Source organism: Microcaecilia unicolor, chromosome 1, assembly GCF_901765095.1.
Source record: "Microcaecilia unicolor chromosome 1, aMicUni1.1, whole genome shotgun sequence".
Taxonomy (NCBI): Eukaryota; Metazoa; Chordata; class Amphibia; order Gymnophiona; family Siphonopidae; genus Microcaecilia; species Microcaecilia unicolor.
Genome location: NC_044031.1, coordinates 357,659,536 through 357,681,319, shown reverse-complemented (window position 1 = coordinate 357,681,319; position 21,784 = coordinate 357,659,536). Strand labels below are relative to the sequence as shown.

Below are 21,784 nucleotides of genomic sequence, written 5' to 3'. Positions count from 1 at the left end.
CCCTAGTAGTTCCAGCACCTGAATAGTCATCCCTATGGACTCCCAAGCACCATCCTCAGCGGTGCTTTTCACCAGCCAATCGTCGAGGTAGGGGAACACATGCACTCCCAGTCTGCATAGCGATGCTGCAACTACTGCTAGGCACTTTGTGAATACCCTGGGATCTGACGTTAGGCGAAATGGCAGTACGCGATACTGAAAAGTGCTGTGTTCCCAGCCGAAAATCAAAGATACTTCCTGTGAGCTGGAACCATCGGGATGTGTGTGTAAGCATCCTTTAAGTCCAGAGAGCATAGCCAATCATTTTCCTGAATCATGGGAAGAAGGGTGCCCAGGGAAACAAACAATCCTGAACTTTTCTCGGCCTAGGAATTTATTCAGGGCCCATAGGTCTAGGATGGGATAAGCAATATTTATTTAATGACATTTATATCCCACAATATTCCCGCCCAAGGGCAGGCTCAATGTGGCATACAATAGTTAATAAGTAAACAATAGTACAAAAGTAGACAAGGTCACAGGTGGGAGAGAGAAATGACTGATGAAGAAAAGGAGAAAGGGTAGGTGATAAATTATCACAGAGCGAGCTATGGGCTAAAAGGGTGTGGCTCCTGTAGGGCTCATGGCGTATGCTCTGCCAAAAAGGAAGGTCTTGAGACGCTTCTTGAAGGTCGGGTGATCTGAAGTGAATTTGATCTCTTGAGGCAGCCCATTCCACAGCTGAGTGCTGAGATAAGGGAAAGAGGAGCCGTAGATTGTCTTATATTTGAGGCTACGGGGAGTAGGGTAATGGAGATTGAGGTACGAGCGGGCCGATCTTTGGGAGTTCCTGTTTTGTACTTTTTTGGGATCTTGCCAGGTATTTGTGACCTGGATTGGCCACTGTTGGAAACAGGATGCTGGGCTTGAAGGACCTTTGGTCTGTCCCAGTATGGCAATACTTATGTAGCAGACGCACGCATGAGATCTGATCATTGCCTGACACTGTTCGCCACCTGTTGGGCCAAGCAAGACAAGCTCGCGCTATGTAGGAGCTTCAGATGGAGGCCTGGAAAGAAAGACTCAAGACCTCAAAGTCCTGTTTCAAGGACACCTCTAGGTTCCTGTCCTGTACATCCTTTAATGCTATACCCCTCTACCGGCAGGGTAGTCTTCCTGGTGACCACCAACAAAGCGTCCACCTTAGGGAGCTTCAACCAAGTAATCCTATGGCACTGGATACAGGCGAGACATAGCTTTCGCCATCCGCAGTCCAGCATCTGGAATGGACCACTGTGCCAAGATGAGCTCCTCTACGGCCTCATGCACCAGGAATGACTGAGCAGGTGTCCTAGTGCTAACTATCTCGGGTTTAGCCGCGGCCGGCACCAGGGACTCATCCACTGAAATACTTGCAGCTTGAAGCGCATGAACAATCAAGACGGGCAACAACTCCTTAAGCCAAACTGCCAAAGGGTCATCTGGCTCTAAGGCCCGGAGCTCCTCCTCCTCCAGGTCCCCCTCCAGGGGAGAATATCCTGACCTGCAGGACAGGGGCAGCTCAGACAAAGGGGGAGAAGGGGGAGCAGTGGGAGGAGGGGCCAATGACGCAATTTCAGAAGCGGCGTCCATACGCCTCCTCTTTTCAGGAAGCAGAAGAAGCAAAGCCAGAGAGGGAATCCCAAGGGTGTCCTGCAGCAAAATCCCTGAATGCTGCTGGGATCGCTTTATAAGCCTGATGAATGGGGAGAGGGGAGTGCTTCCACCCCCCCATAGCCCTCGATACCCCCGTCTCAGACAAAGATCATAGACAAGGATCACCTGGGTCAAGTGCCCCCTCTGGAACTCTGCCGCAGTGGAGGAATCAGCTGGTCCAGTGGCAAATGGCCGCAGGTGTTGCTACATCTGACAGTGAACAAGGAGAGTGTACAGAAACTAAGCATGCGGTAAAGTGCCATATTGTTTGTCACCACCACAGAGTCCCCAACGGGCAAGTCGGAAAACAACATCCCACAGACACAGAGATACCAGACGCTGCCCACCACTTCCTACAGCCTCCCCTGAGCCATGACTGTTGGTACACTGAAAAAAGAAAAAAAAGTAACTCATCACTGTCAGTCTGCTGCTTACCGCGATTTCTTGGAAAGACACTCCTCCTGAAGCGGCACATGAAGACAGTCCAGATAACCTCTCCCTTGATTCCTACCCAGAACAGCTGCTGCCTATGAATTTGTTCTACGTACCCTTTTGTTTTTTATTTATTTTATTTTAGTTCAGCAGATTTCTTAATCAATGGAACTGAGCAGAGTGAGAGGGAGCCCACAGAACAGTGGCAGGACACCCGGGGTGAGGGAAGAACCTGGGGTGACCAGGTATGCCGCCTAAAGCCGGAAGCAAATTGCCTGAGCACCCCTATGCTTAACTGCCCAAGAGACCTAACGACGGAATCCAGGAGCTAAAGAATGTTCATCTATCCACCTGCTGGAGATAGATATACTGGCTTTTGGGAGGAGCTATCTGTCCTATATCAATGTGTTTAAGTGATCTCTATCGCCACCTGCTGGTAGACAGACACGACCAGTTGCTGGATTTGTCTGTTGCTGAAGTCAAGGAAAGCAACAGATCCAAACTGTTGAGAATAGCTGATATTTCATGCCATGGGTCTATAAACTGTAAGTTTGAATTTCTTTAACTTAAAAAAAAAAATTCACATTAAAAAAAAAAGGATGGATTTTGTTTGTATTGTTAAATTACAAACTGTTTGCTCTAAGGAAAAATTATGTATCATACCTGATCATTTTCTTTCCATTTATCCCAACAGATCAATCCAGAGACTTGTGGGTTATGTCCCCCTACCACCAGGTGGAGATAGAGAGACCTTCAGAGGTCTGCTATATGGAGTCATGTGCAGCCATTTCAACCTCAGTATGAATGATACCAAAGCAGTGGAAGAAAATAGAGCCCCCCCTCTCCCGCCTCTTTATGCACTACATTTCCAACTCTCGACCGCCCAAGCGGGAGAATATCTTGAACATAAACAACAATGATCCAAACATTTTATGTAGTAATTTTTTTTTAAATAAACCAGATGAAGTAATTCCTGCCTAAATGAACAATAAACTCTTGAAAACCGAAAACACCACAACAGCTGAAAAACGTAGTGCTGTTGGGACTAATGGAAAGAAAATTGTCAGGTAAGAAACGTAATTTTTCCTTCCATAGTATCCCACAGATCAATCCAGAGACTTGTGGGATGTACCAAAGCAGTCCTCAAACTCATTCGTCACCTCCAAATACCGAATAAGAACACGCCTGACGTCCAGAGAACAAAGGGACTTAAAGTCCTCCGGGAAATCCTCCCTGCGAAACGTAGGCAACAGTAAAGCTTGATTAAGGTGGAAACGCGACAGGCAAAAAAGAATGTACCATCCGGATGGACACCCCTGCCTCCATGAATTGCAGAAAGGGATCCCCTGCACAACACTTGCAACTCTGAAACCCGCCTTGCAGAAGCCATGGCTACCAAAAGACAGACCAAGTTCAGATCCTTTAATGTCAAAGACTCTAAGAGTTCGAAAGGCTGGCGTTGCATGGCCCTGAGCACAAGATTCAAGTTCCAGCCCAGAACTACCGGATGTCGTGGCAGTCTTAAGTGGTTCACACCCTTCAGGAAATGGACCATGTCTGGATGGGCTGCGATGGACGTACCATGGAGACGACCCCTGAAGTACGCCAAGGCCACCACCTGTACCTTTAACGAGCTCAAAGAGAGAGACTTCTCTAGTCCTTCCTGAAGAAAGCTAAGAATCACTGAGACAGACGCCGCCAAGACCCCCGCCCGCGAACAGCAAGCTTCAAAGGTGCGACACACTCTTGCGTAAGCTGTCGAGGTAGATCTTCTCCGAGCCTGCAACATCGTGGTGATCAACGTCTCTACCTTTCTTCCTCAGACGCTTCCTCTCAAGGGCCAGGCTGTAAAGACCAAAGTTGAAGGGATCCTTTAATGCTATACCCCTGGAATGCTACCGGCCCCTGGAACAGCAGACCCATTGCCACCTGCAACCGAAGCGGTTGATCGAAGACGCACCAGGTCCGCGTACCCAAGGACGCAGAGGCCAGTCCGGAGCAACCAGAATCACTGGCTATACGGCCCAACACCCTCCCCACCAGGGGCTATGGGGGAAAGACATATAGAAGATCCGAAGGCCATGGTTGAAGAAGGGCGTCAATCCCGTCCGATCCCATCTCCCTGCCTCTGCTGAAAAACTTGGGAACTTTGGCATTGATCGAGATGACATCAGATCCATAACTGGAAGTCCCCACCTGGAGATTATTTGATCGAACGCCACCGGAAAGAGCTTCCACTCCCCCGGATCCAACCTGTGGCGGCTGAGAAAGTCCGCTTTCACATTCTGGGAACCCGAAATGTGGGCCGCCGACAGCAACGACATGTGACTCTGCCCAGACAAATTCAAGCCGCCTCCTGTGGCAGCGGCGCACTCCTGGTGCCCCCTTGCCGGTTCACATATGCCACCACCGACGCCGGACAGTTCTGAATGAGGGTCCAAAACTCCTGGAGAACCAAACGAATAGCCCTCAGCTCTAGGCGGCTGATGGACCAAGACGCCTCCACTGATGACCACATCCCTTGGGCCGTGCAATCGCAGCAGTGCGCCCTCCAACCGTACAGCAAAGCATCCGTCGTAACTACCACCCATTCCGGAGTGGCTTAAGGGAGGCTCCTGCAGACCGTCTCCTGTCTCAACCACCACCTCATCTCTGCCTTTACTCGAGGAGACCACGGGATCCTGACTACATAATCCTACGAAAGAAGAGACCACGAAAGAACAGCAGATGCCACTGAAGCGGCCGCATATGACTGCGAGCACATGCTACCACCCTCCAAGGTGGCCGCCATCGATCCTAACACTTGGACATAGTCCCAGGCCCTTGGTGCCGGAGACTGCAACAAGCTGTCTAACTGCGACTGCAAGTGAAGACTTCGAGCTGGTGGGAGAGAGACTGTCCCCCCTGGAGTGTCGAACAATATACCCAGATACTCCAGAGATTGCGATGGAACCAGGTGACACTTTGGAAAATTGATGACCCAACCCAGGGATTGAAGCAGACGAATCACCCGATCAGTTGCCTGCCGACCCTCCTCGAAGGAGGGGCCCAAATGAGCCAATCGTCCAGGTAGGGGTGAACCCGTATTCCCTCCTTCCACAGAAAGGCGCAACCACCATGAGAACCTTGGAAAAGGTTCTTGGGGCGGTCGCCAGACCGAAGGGCATTGCCCCGAATTGAAAATGGCGACCTAGTACCGCGAAACAGAGGAAGCGCTGATGAGGAGGCCAAATGAGGATGTGACGATAAGCTTCCTTGAGATCGAGAGCAGTTAAAAACTCCCTCGGTTGGACCGCCGCAATTACGGACCGCAACGTTTCCATGCGAAAAATGACGGACTCGCAGCGCCTTGTTTACACACTTGAGGTCCAAAACAGGCCGAAAGGAGCCGCCTTTCTTGGGTATAACAAAATTAATGGAATAACGTTCCAGACGTCTCTCTGACTGAGGGACTGGGCAAAGCGCACCTAGCAGCAACAGCCCCTCCAGGGTCTGCCGAACTGCTCTCATCTTGGCCTGACGAACGTAAGGTGACTCGAGAAAACAATCCGCCAAAGGGCGAGTGAACTCGAATTTGTACCCATCTCGGACGACTTCCAAGACCCATTCGTCAAAAGTTACCATGGCCCACTCCCCCAGAAAAAGGGACAAGCGTCCCCTGATTACCAGCGGAATGGAACAGGGCCCCATCATTGTGAAGGTCTAGATGCAGGTTGCTGTCTGGGCCCTGAGGTCGGGACCCGACGGTCCCCCCGAAAGGGCTGCAGCTTGGCCACAAAGCGGGACTTCTGAAAAGACCCAACTCATCCCGGTCCATAACACCTAGACTCCCTAAACCGAGCCTTGGGCAGACCAGTCCGAAAAGCCTTAGGCCTATCCTCTGGAAGGCGTTGCCCCCTGGAATTCCCAAGGTCCTTCACTATCTTATCCAGGTCCTCTCCGAACAGCTGCTTGCCCCTGAACGGCAGTCTGGCCAAACGCAATTTAGAGGCAATGTCTGCTGCCCAATGACGCAACCAGATCCACCGCCGGGCCCGCGAGGGAAACCTCCTTCGCCGAGGCCCGCAACACGTCATAAAGGAAATCCACCAGATTGGCAAGCCTCGACTCCAGTGCTGGCAAGGAAGCCACCAGATCCTCCGAAGAAGAGGCCTTCTGAACCCATGGCAGGCACGAACGTGCCGCATAGGAGCCACACACAGAGGCCTGCAGACAAAGAGCTGCCATCTCGAAGGAAATCTTCAACGCACCCTCCAACTTACGGTCCTGCGGATCCTTAAGGGTCGTGCCCCCTTCAACTGGGAGAGTAATCTTTTTCGTCACTGCCGTGATCAGAGACAGAGAGTCCACTGCCAGGAACCTCAGAGTTTCTATGTCCACCGCTGGAAGCGCGTACAAACGACTCATGGCACGTGCTACCTTGAGACTCCCGTCAGGGGAGTTCCACTGAGACGCAATCAGGACCTTCATAGCCTCATGGATATGAAAGGACTTGGCGGGCATTTAGTACCGGAGATGATGGCGCAGGAGCTGAAACTGACCCTGACTCAAGCAAGATGTCTAAAACCTCTAGCGCCTTGGCAATCAGAGCAGGCAGTTCCTCTCTGCGGAATAATCGCGCTGTAGTGGGATCCTCTCTCTACTCAGTTTGAGCAAAACCTGAGCCCTCCTCAAACTCCACTGATCCCGAGGGAGACACAGGAGGAATAGCCGACTCCTCCTCTCCATGTCCCAACGGGCCCGTTTAAGGATACTGTGAGGAGGAGAAAATCCCAGACTCTGCCTGGTCTAGAGGGAGAAGCCCCCCCCCGCGCACTTGAGAAGAAACGTGCGGTGTAATAATACAAACTAAGGAGAAAACAGCTCAGCTGCCTGCTCTGAGCTGCTGGGAGAAAGAGTAGCTCCAGACAAGCCTTCCAGCCCCAGGTCGGCTGAAGACAGCTTCTTGGACGCCACATGCGCCTACGCACGCGAAGAAAAATGGCGCCTGCCAGTGCATGCGACCCGCTGCACCCGCGCTTCCCGCCAACAGGCTCCCCGGAGCTGGTCTGCAGCTGCCCGACTTCGGCGATGCAGGAGCTCGCTGCCTCTCCGGCTCCGCCTGCATGAGTCACAGTCCCCCGACGCTGCTCGCTGGTTCGCTGCTTCAGACGGAGCCAACATAGCCTCACTGCCTCCAACAGCCTCCCCTGCAGGAAAACAAAGGGGACCCCCTGATCTATTTAAAAAATATGCAGGCTTACCTCCGCAGAAGAGAGACTGAGCCGGCTGCTTCCTTTTTTTTTTTAAATTTTAAAAGCGGCAGAAGAGAAACAGAAGCCAACTCACCACCCCAGGCACCACCAGGTGTGCACCACAAAATTTCCACACAGGGACCTCAATCCTATCCAGGCTCAACTGGGACTGCTAGGACTCCAGGGCCGGAACTCCAGGACTGCACAGTTATGACTCTCCACCTGCCAGAGAGAACACTTGAGGTTGAAATGGCTGCACATGACTACATATAGCCAGGGCTTTTTTTGAGGGGGTACTGAGTACCGGCACCTTTTCTATTGTCTGCTAAATATGACCCATGGTCCCCAAGTTTTAATGAAAGAGCTCAGGCTCTACACACCAATTCTGCCTTCTCATAGGTTCTGTGACTGGTTGTAGAGGGCCTGGCTATTGTGGAGTGGATCCCTCAGTGATCACTCCACCCCTGAAGGGTGGTCTGGCATTTGAGTACCGGCACCTTTTTCGCTAGAAAAAATGCACTGCATATAGCAGACCTCTGAAGTTCTCTGTATCTCCACCTGCTGGTAGAGGGACATAACCCACAAGTCTATGGATTGATCTGTGGGACGCTATGGAAGACTTCATTAAAACCTCATTTTTTTTTGTTTCTAGTGTCTTTTAATCACCTTTTCCTAGAGAAAGCCACAAATAGTGGAAAAAAAATTTCTCTCACTGTGCACAAGCTTTCAAAATTCTTGGACCACTGGCTGAAAGGATACTCTTATAAGACAATACCCTTATAGAAAGAAAAAAATTAACTTAAGGGCCCAAACATTCTCACTAAGAGTAGAGTAAAGAGCTCCACAGGAATCCCGTGGAACCCGCGAGATTCCTGCAAGTATAAAGTTCGACAGCATTCCCGCAGGGATTCAAAAGGTTGTTGTGGTGTAGTAAAAACCTCTGGTGACTCCAGAACGAGGCTTGAAATGCACCAAGAGAGGCAGTTGAAACGCCAGAATAAGACTTAAAATGCCCAGAGGAACACTTATTGGTTTAATAGTGAGTACCATCAAAAAAAAACAGGAGGCTGTTGGGGTTGGAAGGAATCAGAGGGCTGCAAGCAAGTAAATAATAGTGTAGACTTCTGCGAGTATGGGTGGGGATGGAATGGATCTTAGAAGGTACAAGTATGGGTGAAACTTATGTTCCTGAGCAGTGATAATAAAATGCAACTATGAAAAGTCTCATACATATCAAAAAACTTATCCAGAATTAAATACGAGAAATTGTTCATTTATTTTATTTGTTACATTTGTACCCCACATTTTCCCACCTATTTGCAGGCTCAACATGGCTTATATAGTACCGTAAAGGCGTGCGCCAGTCGGTTGATAAATACAAGGTTGTATTGTGGTCGAATGAGGTAGGTGTGTGTCAGGCAACCGTGAAGGTTGAAGGGAATGAAGATTGTATATTGTCCTGTACAATCATTAGTTGTGCTGTGTTGCTGGGTGTGGGGATTTACGTTGGATTGGTGGGGTAAGCCTTTTTGAAGAGGTTGGTTTTTAGTGATTTTCTGAAGTTTAGATGGTCATGGATTGTTTTTACAGCTTTTGGGAGTCCATTCCATAGTGGTGCGCTTACGTAGGAGAAGCTGGAAGCGTAAGTTGTTTTGTATTTAAGTCCTTTGCAATTTGGGTAATGTAAGTTTAAGTATGATCATGATTCGATTCTGTTTGGTAGATCTATGAGGTCTGTCACGTATCCTGGAACCACGCCATAGATAATTTTGTGGATAAAGGTGCAGATTTTGAATATGATACGTTCTTTGATTGGGAGCCAGTGCAGCTTTTCTCGGAGGGGTTTAGCACTTTCAAGCGTGATTTACCAAATATCAGCCTGGCAGCTGCGTTTTGGGCGGTCTGGAGTTTTTTTGCGAGTTGTTCTTTACATCCCGCATAGATTGCATTGCAGTAATCTGCATGGCTTAAGACCATTGATTGTATTAGGTTTCAAAAGATTTCCCTCTGGAAGAAAGGTTCGTTTAAGTTTCCACATCGAATAGAACATTTTCTTTATGTTTACTTGGCTCTCAAGGGTAAGGTTGCGGTCAATTGTGACGCCAAGTATTTTTAGGCTGTCTGAGGTAGGGGAGGGTGTGTTCTAGGGTGTTTATGGTTGTGGGTTTGTACTTGTTATGTTGAGATGAGAGGATGGGGCAGTGTGTTTTCAGTTGGAATGAATTTGCCCAGGAGTTCATGATGTTCAGGCCGTCATTGATTTCATTGGTTATTTCTGTCAAGTCATGACTGAAGGGAATGTAGATTGTGACGTCTGCAAAGACAAACGGGTTGAGGCCTCGGTTGGATAGGGACTTTGCCAGTGGGATCATCATCATGTTGAGTATTGGTGATAATGGTGATCCTTGAGGTACTCCACAGGTAGCTTTCCACGGTGATATGTTTGACTTTGATTTTACTCGGTAAGTTCTGGTGGTTAGAAAACCTTTTATCCAGTTAAGTACATTTCCATCAATTCCGAAGTGGCCAAGGAGTCTTAGTGGTATATTGTGGTTTACCATGTCGAATGCGCTCAACATGTCAAATTGGAGGAAAAGTATACATTTACCTGTGGCTATTTCTTGCTTGAATTTGACCAGGAGTGTGACTAGGACAGTTTTGGTACTGTGGTGGGGGCGGAACCCTGACTGTGAGTCGTGCAGTATTGAGAACTTGTCCATGCATTCCTTAAGCTGTTTGGTCACCAAGCTCTCCATCAGTTTGACTACTAGTGGTATAGACGCAACTGGGCGGTAATTGGTTAGGTCGTTTGTGTGTTTCTGGGCATCTTTTGGTATTGGGGTGAGTAGGATGTTCATGATTGAGTGGCTATGGACTTATTCTGGTAAGGATACTAAGAATAAGTAAGAACTTGCTTCAATATAATAATCTGAGTAACAGCTATCCTTGTCAAGAGGAAAATGCACCCCAAAACCTAAGTACCTTCATATGCGACTGTCCCCCCAAATGTAGCCTTATTCACTCAATTTAAGTCTAGCTTAAATTTCCCCTGTTCAGTAATGCTCAACAGAAGATCATAACCAAAGATGAAAACTCAATATGCAAGATTCAGCTAAGTAACCCCCCCCCCCCCCCCCCCAATACCACATAAAGAAATTCTTACCCGGTTCCTTAAGTATGATTTTATTGCAGAAATCCTTGTCACAGCAGTAAGGCTCAGTAACAGTTCCTTCAGTGTGAGAGGGTGCACACATAAATGGTCTATCAGGAGGTATCAGGTCCTTTTCTGCCACACATATGCTACTGTATGTTACTTTTTCTGCAGTCCGTGTTACAGAGGCAAAGCAAAGCCCATCTGTTACACAAGTGAGGTTGTCTTTCATGCAGAGTTCACAGAAACACTGTAATACTAGAAAGATACGAGGAGATGAGAAAAAAAAACAAAAACATAAGATACATACAGCTTTTTAAAAATTTTATTTCTTTGATTCATTCTCTTATACTTCCCCATTTTATTACCTATTTGGATTACTATAATGCCCTTTATCCAGGCTTACCATTACTGGTCCTAAGTGTCTACAATTAGTCCAATCCACTGTCAAAACTTCTCCATATCACCACTTCTGATTTCATTAAATTCAAATTTCTCATCCTGGTCTATAAGGGCTTAGTGCATCTCTGAAATCTTCCAATTCCATAACTCCCGTCGTGTGTGCTTTGCTCATCCCAACAAGCCTTGCTCTTTCTACACCCCCACCCCCAAACTTCGACTCAACACCACTTTCAGGTATGCTGGCCCCTATGTATGGAACTCCCTGCCCCTAGACAGACTAAAACCCTCCTTCCCCAAGTATAAACTAAAATCTGACTCTTAAGCAGCAATATGGAACCATGAAGTGAGACTCCACTCCTCCTCCCCGGACACCTTCTTCCTTCCCCGTTTATCTGTTTCTCTTTGTTGATGAATCATCTAGTCAGCCATAGACCCGACCCTCCACTACTTCTCACTGCTTCTCTTTTTCTCTTATTTTTCTCAGTTACTCTTTTCTACTTCCCCTTCTTATATACATTTTTGTAAACTGATTATCAGGCAAGAATTTTACCTTCCATAGCGTCCCACAGATCAATCAAGAGATGAGTGGGATGAACCCAAGCAGTCCCCAAGTTGGGTGGAACCGCAGAAGCATCACAAGATGAACCAGCCAGAACCAAGGCTCGACATGCCAAATCAGAGCCAGACTCAAGGCCAAGAGCGAAAGACACAACAACCCGAAAATTAGCCACAAGGCATACCCTCCCAAGAGGGAGCACACTCGCCATTCCAAAGAACATCGTATGTCCCATCGAGACGCAAGAATCCACACTCTAGATCTGGACAAGGCCCTCTCATTCAGAAATGGAGCAAAGCTTGGCCTCCCGGTGAGGCACAAAGCTCGAACATCAGAGGAAACCAGACTGCCCAGAAATGGAGAAACCCCGGAGCTCCGACTAACCAAAGGCCCAAGACTGAAAGGAGGTCAGCATCTTGCTCCAGAGTAAACTCCATCAATCCCAGATGGAGCAGGACAGACAGCTCACACTGACCGCAGCAACCAGTGACGGAACAAGGCTCCCCCATCCCCTAGATGGTGCCAGGCTCGACAACCCGAGATGGCGCCAGGCTGGACAATGCTCGACGTCCTGAGACGGAGCAAGGCTTGACCAGGCTTGATGCCGAGAGGCAGAGAAAGGCTCAACCAGGCTCAATGCCCAGAAACAGAGAAAGGCTTGACCAGGAATAGACAGAGCAAAGCCCAACAAGGCTTGCCTCCAACAGACAGGACAAGAGATGCCGCCCAGATACCGTGCATCCACGATGCCCAGGGAAGGATCAAGGCTTAATGCGGGAGGCACAGAGGCGGAGCAAAGCTAGACACTCAGAAGCGGAGTGATATTCTATGCGCAAAGATGGAAAGCCTCGCCGTGCAAAACAGGGCAAAGCTCAGTGTGCAGAGTTGGAGCAGCGCTAATGAGTAGGGTTCCACTTCTAGAAGTGTAGCAAGGCTCATGTCCAGAGACAGGGTCCGCCTCGCTGCCCACGATGGAGCCAGGCCCGATGAGCAGAGGCAGAGCACGTCTCAAGGTGCAGAAACGGAAGATGGCTCGAAGCCCCTAGACTGGGGAAGGTCAGCTGACCAGCGAGAGAGAAAAAAGTTCCAGATCCCGAACAAGTTTCAGTATACAGAAACTAAAAGAGAAGGCTGACTGCCCAAAACAGAGAACATCCCCACAGCCAGAAGCAGAGCAATGCCCCAAAAGGCCAAGACGGAGCAAGTCTCAACCAGCATAGACGGAGAAGGCTCCATACTGGACAAGGCTCAGTGTCCCAACAGCTGCAGGTGGAGCAAAAAAAGGCTCAGCATACAGGGATGGAGCCAGGTCCGACACCCCAAGATGGAGCAGACCCAAAATAGCCCTAGATGAAGCAAGGCTTACAGCCACAAAGGAAGGGTTACCGAGCCGAGCCGAGAAGCAGGGAGCCTAGACTGCCAGACACAGGGCTCGACACTACAGTGCGTAGACATGCTCAGCAAGCCCCAGATGGGGCTAGGTCCAATCCCCAAAACGAAGGAAAATTGAGACAGACCTCTAAGAAAACAGGCAAAACCATATTCCGTGCCTGACATAGGCAACAGAACGCCCCCTGAAATGGGGTCCTACCCTGAACTAAATCTGGAGAAACATGCCCACTGAGACAAGCAACTAGAAGACCCCGTGACAAAAACTGCCCCCCCCCTGCAAGACACAGCAAAGCCTGACTGAGGCCTCCAAGAGGAACAGCAGGAAACCAAAAGGGATGGGGTCAAATCGGCTCTGCAAAGGGAAGACTGCTTCCAACCCCCAGACCAGAAACGGAGCTGACCCGAAAAAAAAAGGGCAACCCATCTACTGCAAAGAAAACACCAGTGCCATGGAAGAGAAAAAGACCGTCCTCCAGCACAGGAGCCACCTGAAGCCCAGGTTCTGCACTCCGCCTAAAGAACCACCTACCCAGGGACCAGCTGGAGTGCCACCTCGTGGAGAAAGATGTCCTGAAGATGTAGCCCAGACAGGAGAAACAAGAGGCAGAAAGGCCCACAGCACAACCATGCCAGAAACCAGAATCTGTCCCACCAGTGGCAGTCTTGTGAGGCCGCCACTGGAAGTCTCAGCAGTCATGTTAAAAGAGCACAGAGGAGAGGATCAACGCCAAGGCAGTGGGCAGAAAAGGGTAGGAATCTTTCCTGCCCTGAAAAAAAAACAAAACAAAACACTAGACCACCAGGGCACCTTGAGGTATGTGACCGGAGAACACATTGCCCCTGGGAGAGGGAAGGCACTTCCCATGGGGATTCCCGTGGACCCGGATCCAGCCCCACGGGGATTCCCTTGGACCCAGATCCAGCCCCAAGGGATCCCCAGACATGAAGGGAATCCTGCTATCCCCATTCCTGTGCAGCTCTCTAGGCAGGTATCCTGCTCAAGGCAATAGCGAGATGTGAATGCGTGAACTAACCACCACATTGCAGCCTTGCAGATTTCTTCAATGGAGGCCGACCTCAACTGGGCTACCGACTAATCGTAGCTTTGGCTTAAGTGAAGAAATGAAATCTGCCAGACAATTAGAAATGGTGTGTTTCCCCGATGGTGACCCCTATCCTGTTGGGATCAAAACAAAAAACAGGGCTGACTGTGGGGCCTTGTCCGGTCCATGTAGTAGGCCAATGCTCTCTTGCAATCCAAGGTCTGCAATACGTATGCGCCAGGATGGGTATGAAGTTGGGGAAAGAATGCTGGCAAGACAATCGACTGGTTCAGATGAAACTCCAGACACCAGTTTTGGGAGGAACTTAGGGTGAGTGCGGAGGACTACTCAGTTATGATTAAAAAAAAACAAACAAACCAAAAAAAAAAAAATTTAGTATAACTACTAAGGCCTGAAGCTCAGCAACTCTATGAGCTGAGTAACAGCTGCCAAGAAAATGACCTTCCAAGTTTTCAGATGGCAGGAATTCAGTGGCTCGAAAGGAGCTTTCATCAGCTGGGTAAGAATGAAATTGAGGTCCATGACACTGGTGGAGGTTTGACAGGGGGCTTTGACAAAAGCAATCCTCTCATGAAGTGAATGACTAGAGGCTGTCCAAAGATGGGCTTACCTTCTACAAGCTGATAAGCACTAATTGCACCAAGGTGAATTCTTACAGTTTTGGTCTTGAGATCAAACTCTGATAAAATGTAGAAGGTATTCAAGCAGGGTCTGTGTAGGTTTAGCACAGGGATCTAGGGCCTTGCTCTCATACCAGATAGCAAACCTCCTCCATTTGAAAGAATAGCACCTTAGTGGAATCATTCCTGAAAGTCAGCAAGACTCTAGAGACACGCTCTGAAAGAAAGCAAATTCTAGACTGTCAACATCCAAGCTGCGAGAGCCAGAGAGTGGAGGTTGGGATGTAGAAGAGACGCCTCGTTCTGCATGATGAGGGTTGAAAAACATTCCAAACTCCACAGATCTTTGGAGGATAACTCCAGAAGAGGGAAATATATCTTCCATGGCCAGTACAGTGCAATTAGAACTGTGGTCTTGCTTGGAGTTTCAATAAGTCTTTCCCACTAGAGGTACGGGAGAATACGCATACAGAAGACCCTGCCATCCAACGCTAGTCTGTCATGGGCATGAAGCCTGAAACAGAACTGATGTGCCTTATGGTTGATCTGAATGGCAAAAACACTCACCGAGGTGGTGCTCCACACTTGGGACGATCTTGCAGGCTATACCCATATTGAGAAACCATTCGTGTGGTTGCATTATCCTGCTCAGTCCGTCGGACAGGGTATTGTTTTTGCCTGCCAGTTAACTGGCTCGAAGGAACATGCCATGTTGGTGAGCCCAATGCCACATCTGGATGGCCATCTGATTGCCTGTTTGAATGAGTACAATTTGATGAGACAGCCAATCTCTGAACGCCTTGAGAGCGTTCTAGATAGCCCAGAGCTCTAGGAAATTGATCTGAATATGTGTTTCCTGGGAGGACCAAACTTCTTGAGCGTGAAGCCCATCTACATGAGCTCCCCATCCCAGGAGATACACATCTGTCGTCAACACTTTCTGAGGCTGAGGAATTTGGAATGGAAGTCCCAGAGTCAAATTGGATCAAATGGTCCACCACTGAAGAGAGAGTACAAGCTCTGGGGACACTAGGATTACATCTTCCAGGCACCCCGTGGCTCGATACCACTGAGAAGCCAGGATACATTGAGCTGATCCCATGTGAATGTGTCATGGGTGTAACGTACACTGTGGAAGCCATGTGGCCCAACAATCTCAACATCTGCTGAGCTGTGACCTGCTGAGAGGCACGAATCTTGGAAGAGTGCGACAACAGTGTCCATTCTCATCTCCAGAAGATAGGCTTGAACCATCTGAGTATCAAGCAGGGCTCCTTTGAACTCCAAATCACAGGACAGAAATGAGATTTGGGATAGTTAAAAAAAAATAAAATAAAAAAAAAAGCTAACCCAAATAGCTCGAACACCCGAATTGTCATTCGCAAGGACTCCTGAGCTTCATCCGAAGAGGTACTCTTCAGCCAATTGTCGAGATATGGGAACACATGAATTCCCAGTCTGTGTAATGATGCATCAACTACCACTAAACATTTGGTGAAGACCTTGAGAGCTGGCGTGAGGCAAAAAGGCAACACGTGGTACCGAAAGTGACATGTTCCCAGACGAAATCAAAAACATTGCCAGCCGGAAGTATAGTATCGAGATGCGAGTATGTGCATCCTTTAAGTCTAGATCATAGCCAATTGTTTTTCTGATTCATTGGGAGAAGGGAGCACAGGGAAACCATTCTGAGACTAGGAATCTGTTCAAGGCCCTTAGATCTAGGATGGAAAGCATCCCCCCCACCACCACCATTTTCTTTAGCACAAGGAACTACCTGGGATAGAATCCACATCCTTCTTCCCCTGGTGAAACGGGTTTGACCGCATAGGCCTTCAGAAGGGTAGAGAGTTCCTCTGCAAGTTTCTGCCTATGCCAAGAGCTGAATGAATGAGCTCTCGGTGGGCAATTTGCAGGTTTTTGGAACCAACTGAGTGCGTATCCAAGACAGACTATTTGAAGATTCCACCGATCAGAGGTTATAAGGGGCCATTTTTCGTGGAAAAACTTCAGCTTCCCCCAACCGGCAAGTTCTTTGGGACGGACACTTTTACTGCAGCTATGCTCTGCTGAAGGCAGTCAAAAGCTAATCCCCTGCTTTTGCTAGAGAGCAGCAGGGGTCTTACGAGCACGCTGGGGTGGCTGGCAAGCTGAGGGGTTGTCCCTACGCCTCCAATAGTTATAGGTACTCCTCCTTGGTTTGCCAAAAGTCCGCCTAGCTGTGGAGGCAGATAGGCGCCCGGCAGAAGAGAGAAGAGATGGTATCAGTATGTTTTTTTGGATCTGGTCAGCAATCTCCTCTTCAAAAAAAAAAAAAAAAAAAAAAAAGTTATCCCCTAGCATGTGGCAACATACAGCCAAGAGTCTGCACATTGCTATACTCTGAGCACCTGAGCAGAGGTCCTGAATACCTGATAGTGAGGTTGCAAAAGAGACCAGGTGTCCTTAAATAAAAATAAAAATGATACAAAAGATTGCAAATACTGTCGAGTACTGAGCATGATGTAAATACAGGCAGCTCCTTGTGACTCTGGGCAAGTCACTTAACCCTCCATTGCCCCATGTAAGCCACATTGAGCCTGCCATGAGTGGGAAAGTGTAACAAAAATAAATAAATAAAATAAATATGAACAAACATACTTTGAAATGTCTATATGCGAATGCCAGGAGCCTAAGAACTAAGATTTATTTGTTTTGTTACATTTGTACCCTGCGCTTTCCCACTCATGGCAGGCTCAATGCGGCTTACATGGGGCAGTGGAGGGTTAAGTGACTTGCCCAGAGTCACAAGGAACTGCCTGTGCCTGAAGTGGGAATCGAACCCACTCCCCACAACTGTACAACACTACCATAGACCTAAGGGGTGAAGGGGGGGGCACCTACATGTGGGTACAGTGGGTTTGTGGAGGGTTTTGAAGGGCTCACATTTACCACCACAAGTGTAACAGGTAGGGGGGAGATGGGCCCGGGCACGCCCGGCTGAAGTGCACTGAACCCACTAAAACTGCTCCAGGGACCTACATACTGCTGTCAGGGAGCTGGGTATGACATTTGAGACTGGCAAAAAATATTTTTTAAGTTTTTTTTTTGGAGGGTGGGAGGGGGTTAGTGACCACTGGGGGAGTAAGGAGAGGTCATCCCCGATTCCCTCCAGTGGTCATCTAGTCAGTTTGGGCACCTTTTTGAGGCTTGGTCACCAAGAAAAAAAAATGGACCAAGTAAAGTCAGCCAAGTGCTCGTCAGGGACGCCCTTCTTTTTTCCATTATCAGCCGAGGACGCCCATGTGTTAAGCACGCCCCAGTCTCGCCTTCGCTATGCTTCCGACACGCCCCCATGAACTTTGGTCATCCCCGCAACGGAAAGCAGTTGAGGATGCCCAAAATCGGCTTTCGATTATGGCAATTTGGGCGACCCTGGGAGAAGGACGCCCATCTCCTGATTTGTGTCTGTCAGGCTTCTCACGGAAGCACAGGGTTTGTGAGCCCTTGGACCACTGCCGTGGAGCGGCAGTGGCAGGCAAAACCACCCCCAAACCAGAGACAAGGCAGAACAGGACTGGAACCCTGGACTGGAGTTGCAGCAGAGGCAAACAAGCTGGGACAGGCAGAGCAGGAACAGCTAGACTTCACCTATGCTTGAGCCCCTGGGTGCAGGCGGCCGGCAGGACTTACAGGACAGGGCAGGACCTGGATATCAACAGAAAACACACAACAGAGTCAGGACTGAAAGTTGCCAAGCAGCCACTAAAAAGGAACACAGACACAAGACAAGGAAATGCAGACCAGAAACAAGAATAGGAACTAAGCAATAAAACCAAAGCTAACCACACACAAACAAACTAGAACCAGGCAAGAAACTCAGACTAAAACAGGACTAGGCAGAAGTGCACAAAGCACACCCACATACCAGGGACCTTAGATGATGCAAAGGCAAACACAGAAGTTTCCAGGTGGTTAATAAAGCCCATCAGCAGCTGAAGGAGGAGTGGCCTAGTGGTTAGGGTGGTGGACTTTGGTCCTGGGGAACTGAGGAACTGAGTTCGATTCCCGGCACAGGCAGCTCTCCTTGTGACTCTGGGCAAGTCACTTAACCCTCCACTGCCTGCCGCATTGAGCCTGCCATGAGTGGGAAAAAGTGCAGGGTACAAATGTAACCAAAAAAAAAAAAAAAAAGTTCAGCTGCAGGAATCACAAGGCAGCTATGGGTGCTGTTCAGGCACAAACAAGAAAAGCAAATCTGGCAGCCTGGAAGATCTGGACCGGACTTGGCTGAAGTCTGGAACGTGTGACAGTTCATACCAGCCACCGGTTCAGACCACCAGAGGGAGAGGTGAGCACAGTCACCACCGTGACAGTGTCGAAAGATGAGCGCCCTTCTCTTTCAAAAATAAGCCTGATTATATCTAAATTTTTCATTTAGTGCAAACAGGCATCTCCGAGACCTGGTGGAAGGAGGATAACCAGTGGAACACTATCATACCGGGGTACAAATTATATCGTAGTGATAGGGTGGATCGAATTGGTGGAGGGGTAGCACCGTATTTTAACGAGGGCCTTTAATTAAATAGACAGAAAATTCTGCACACATCTTGGAATCACTATGGATTAAAATTCCATGTGTAAAAAGTGGAAAAGGATAGTGACAGGAGTGTACTACCATCCACCTGACCAGGATGAACAGATGGATGCAGAAATGACACAGGAAATTAGGGACGCAAACAAACTGCGCAACACAATAATAATGGGTGATTTCAATTACTCCGATATTGACTGGGTAAATGTAACATCAGGGCATGCTAGGGAGGTAAAAAAAATTCCTTGACGAAATCAAGGCCTGCTTTATGGAGCAACTGGTACAAGAGAAGGAAAAATTCTAGACCTAATCCTTAGTGAAGCGCATGAGCTGGTGCCACTTGATAAACAGTGATCATAATATGATTGGATTTGATATTAGCTTTGAAGTATACATAGGAAATCAAAGACGTTTGTGTTTAACTTGAAGATATGAAAAAATAAGAACGGTGGGGGGGGGGGGGGGGGAAGAGGAGTGGCTGCGAGGGTCAAACATTTGCATCAGGCATAGATGCGGTTCAAAAACACCATCCATCCTGGAAGCCCAGGCCAAATATATTCCATAAGTACATAAGTAATGCCACACTGGGAAAAGACCAAGGGTCCATCGAACCCAGCATCCTGTCCACAACAGCGGCCAATTAGGCCAAGGGCAACTGGCAAGCTTCCCAAATGTACAAACATTCTATACATGCTATTCCCGGAATTGTGGATTTTTCCCAAGTCCATTTAGTAGCGGTTTATGGGACTTGTCCTTTAGGAAACCGTCTAACCACTTTTAAACTCTGCCAAGCTAACCGCCTTCACCACGTTCTTCGGCAATGAATTCCAGAGTTTAATTATATGTTGGGTGAAGAAAATTTTTCTCCGATTTGTTTTAAATTTACTACACTGTAGTTTCATCGCATGCCCCCTAGTCCTAGTATTTTTGGAAAGCGTGAACAGACGCTTCATATCCACCTGTTCCACTCCACTCATTATTTTATATACCTCTATCATGTCTCCCCTCAGCCGTCTCTTCTCCAAGCTGAAAAGCCCTAGCCTCCTTAGTCTTTCTTCATAGGGAAGTCGTCCCATCCCCGCTATCATTTTCGTCGCCCTTCACTGCACCTTTTCCAATTTCACTGTATCTTTCTTGAGATGCGGTGACCAAAATTGAACACAATACTCAAGGTGCGGTCGAACCATGGAGCGATATAATGGCATTATAACATCCTCACACCTGTTTTCCCATTACTTTCCTAATAATACCCAACATTCTATTCGCTTTCCGAGCCGCAGCAGCACACTGAGCAGAAGGTTTCAGTGTATTAGACGACGACGACGACACCCAGATCCCTTTCTTGGTCCGTAACTCCCAACGTGGAACCTTGCATGACGTAGCTATAATTCGGGTTTTTTCCCCACATGCATCACCTTGCACTTCCTCACATTAAACGTCATCTGCCATTTAGCCGCCCAGTCTCCCAGTCTCGTAAGGTCCTTCTGTAATTTTTCACAATCCTGTCGTGAGTTAACGACTTTGAATAACTATGAGGCCTATTTTCAAAGCACTTAGCCTTCCAAAGTTCCCTCTGGTTTCTATGGAACTTTGGAAGGCTAAGTGCTTTGAAAATAGGCCTCTTTGTGTCATCAGCAAATTTAATTACCTCGCTAGTTACTCCCATCTCTAAATCATTTATAAATATATTAAAAAGCAGCGGTCCTAGCACAGACCCGAGGAACCCCACTAACTACCCTTCTCCATTGTGAATACTGCCCATTTAACCCCACTCTTTGTAAATTGGTCAGGCAAGATTTCCCCACACTAAAGCCGTGCTGACTCGGTCTGAGTAATCCATGTCCACGGATGTGCTCTGTAATTTTGTTTTTAATAATAGCCTCTACCATTTTCCCCGGCACCGACATCAGACTCACCGGTCTATAATTTCCCAGATCTCCCCTGGAACCTTTTTTAAAAAATGGGCGTTACATTGGCCACCCTCCAATCTTCCGGTACCACGCTCGATTTTAAGGATAAATTGCACATTAATAGCAGTAGCTCCACAAACTCATTTTTCAGTTCTATCAGTACTCTAGGATAAATACCATCCAGTCCAGGAGATTTGCTACTCTTCAGTTTGCCGAACTGACCCATTACATCCTCCAGGTTTACTGTGAAGTCAGTAAGTTTCTCCGACTCGTCCGCTTGAAATATCATTTCCGACACCGGTATCCCACCCAAATCTTCCTCGGTGAAGACCGAAGCAAAGAATTCCTTCAATCTCTCTGCTACGTCTTTGCCTTCCTTGATCGCCCCTTTTACCCTTTCCACGTATTAAAAACGGAGGATGGAAGACCAAACAACAGCCGGCATGGTTAAAAAGTGAGGTGAAGGAAGCTATTAGAGCTAAAAGAAAATCCTTCAGAAAATAACAAACAGCATAAGGAATGTCAAGTCAAATGCAAAAGCACTGATAAGGAAGGCAAAGAGGTCCTTTGAAAAAAAATATTGCGCTGGAGACAAACACACATAGGTATATTAAAAGCAGAAAGCCGGCAAAAGAATCAGCTAGACCGCTAGATGACCGAGGGATAAAAGGGGTGATCAGGGAAGACAAAGCCATAGCAGAGAGATTAAATGAATTCTTTGCTTCGGTTTTCACCGAGGAAGATTTGGAAGAGATAGCGGTGCCAGAAATGGTATT

General features: G+C 48.1%; 1 protein-coding gene across 1 annotated transcript in view; it reads right to left on the bottom strand.

Annotated features, from left to right (window-relative positions):
• Positions 1–21,784, bottom strand: part of TGFBR1 (transforming growth factor beta receptor 1) — a 235,963-nt gene that overhangs the window by 187,612 nt on the left and 26,567 nt on the right. The window contains exon 2 of the mRNA XM_030209667.1: positions 10,504–10,749. Within this exon, the coding sequence (XP_030065527.1) occupies positions 10,504–10,749 (246 nt within the window). The remainder of the gene's footprint in view (positions 1–10,503; positions 10,750–21,784) is intronic.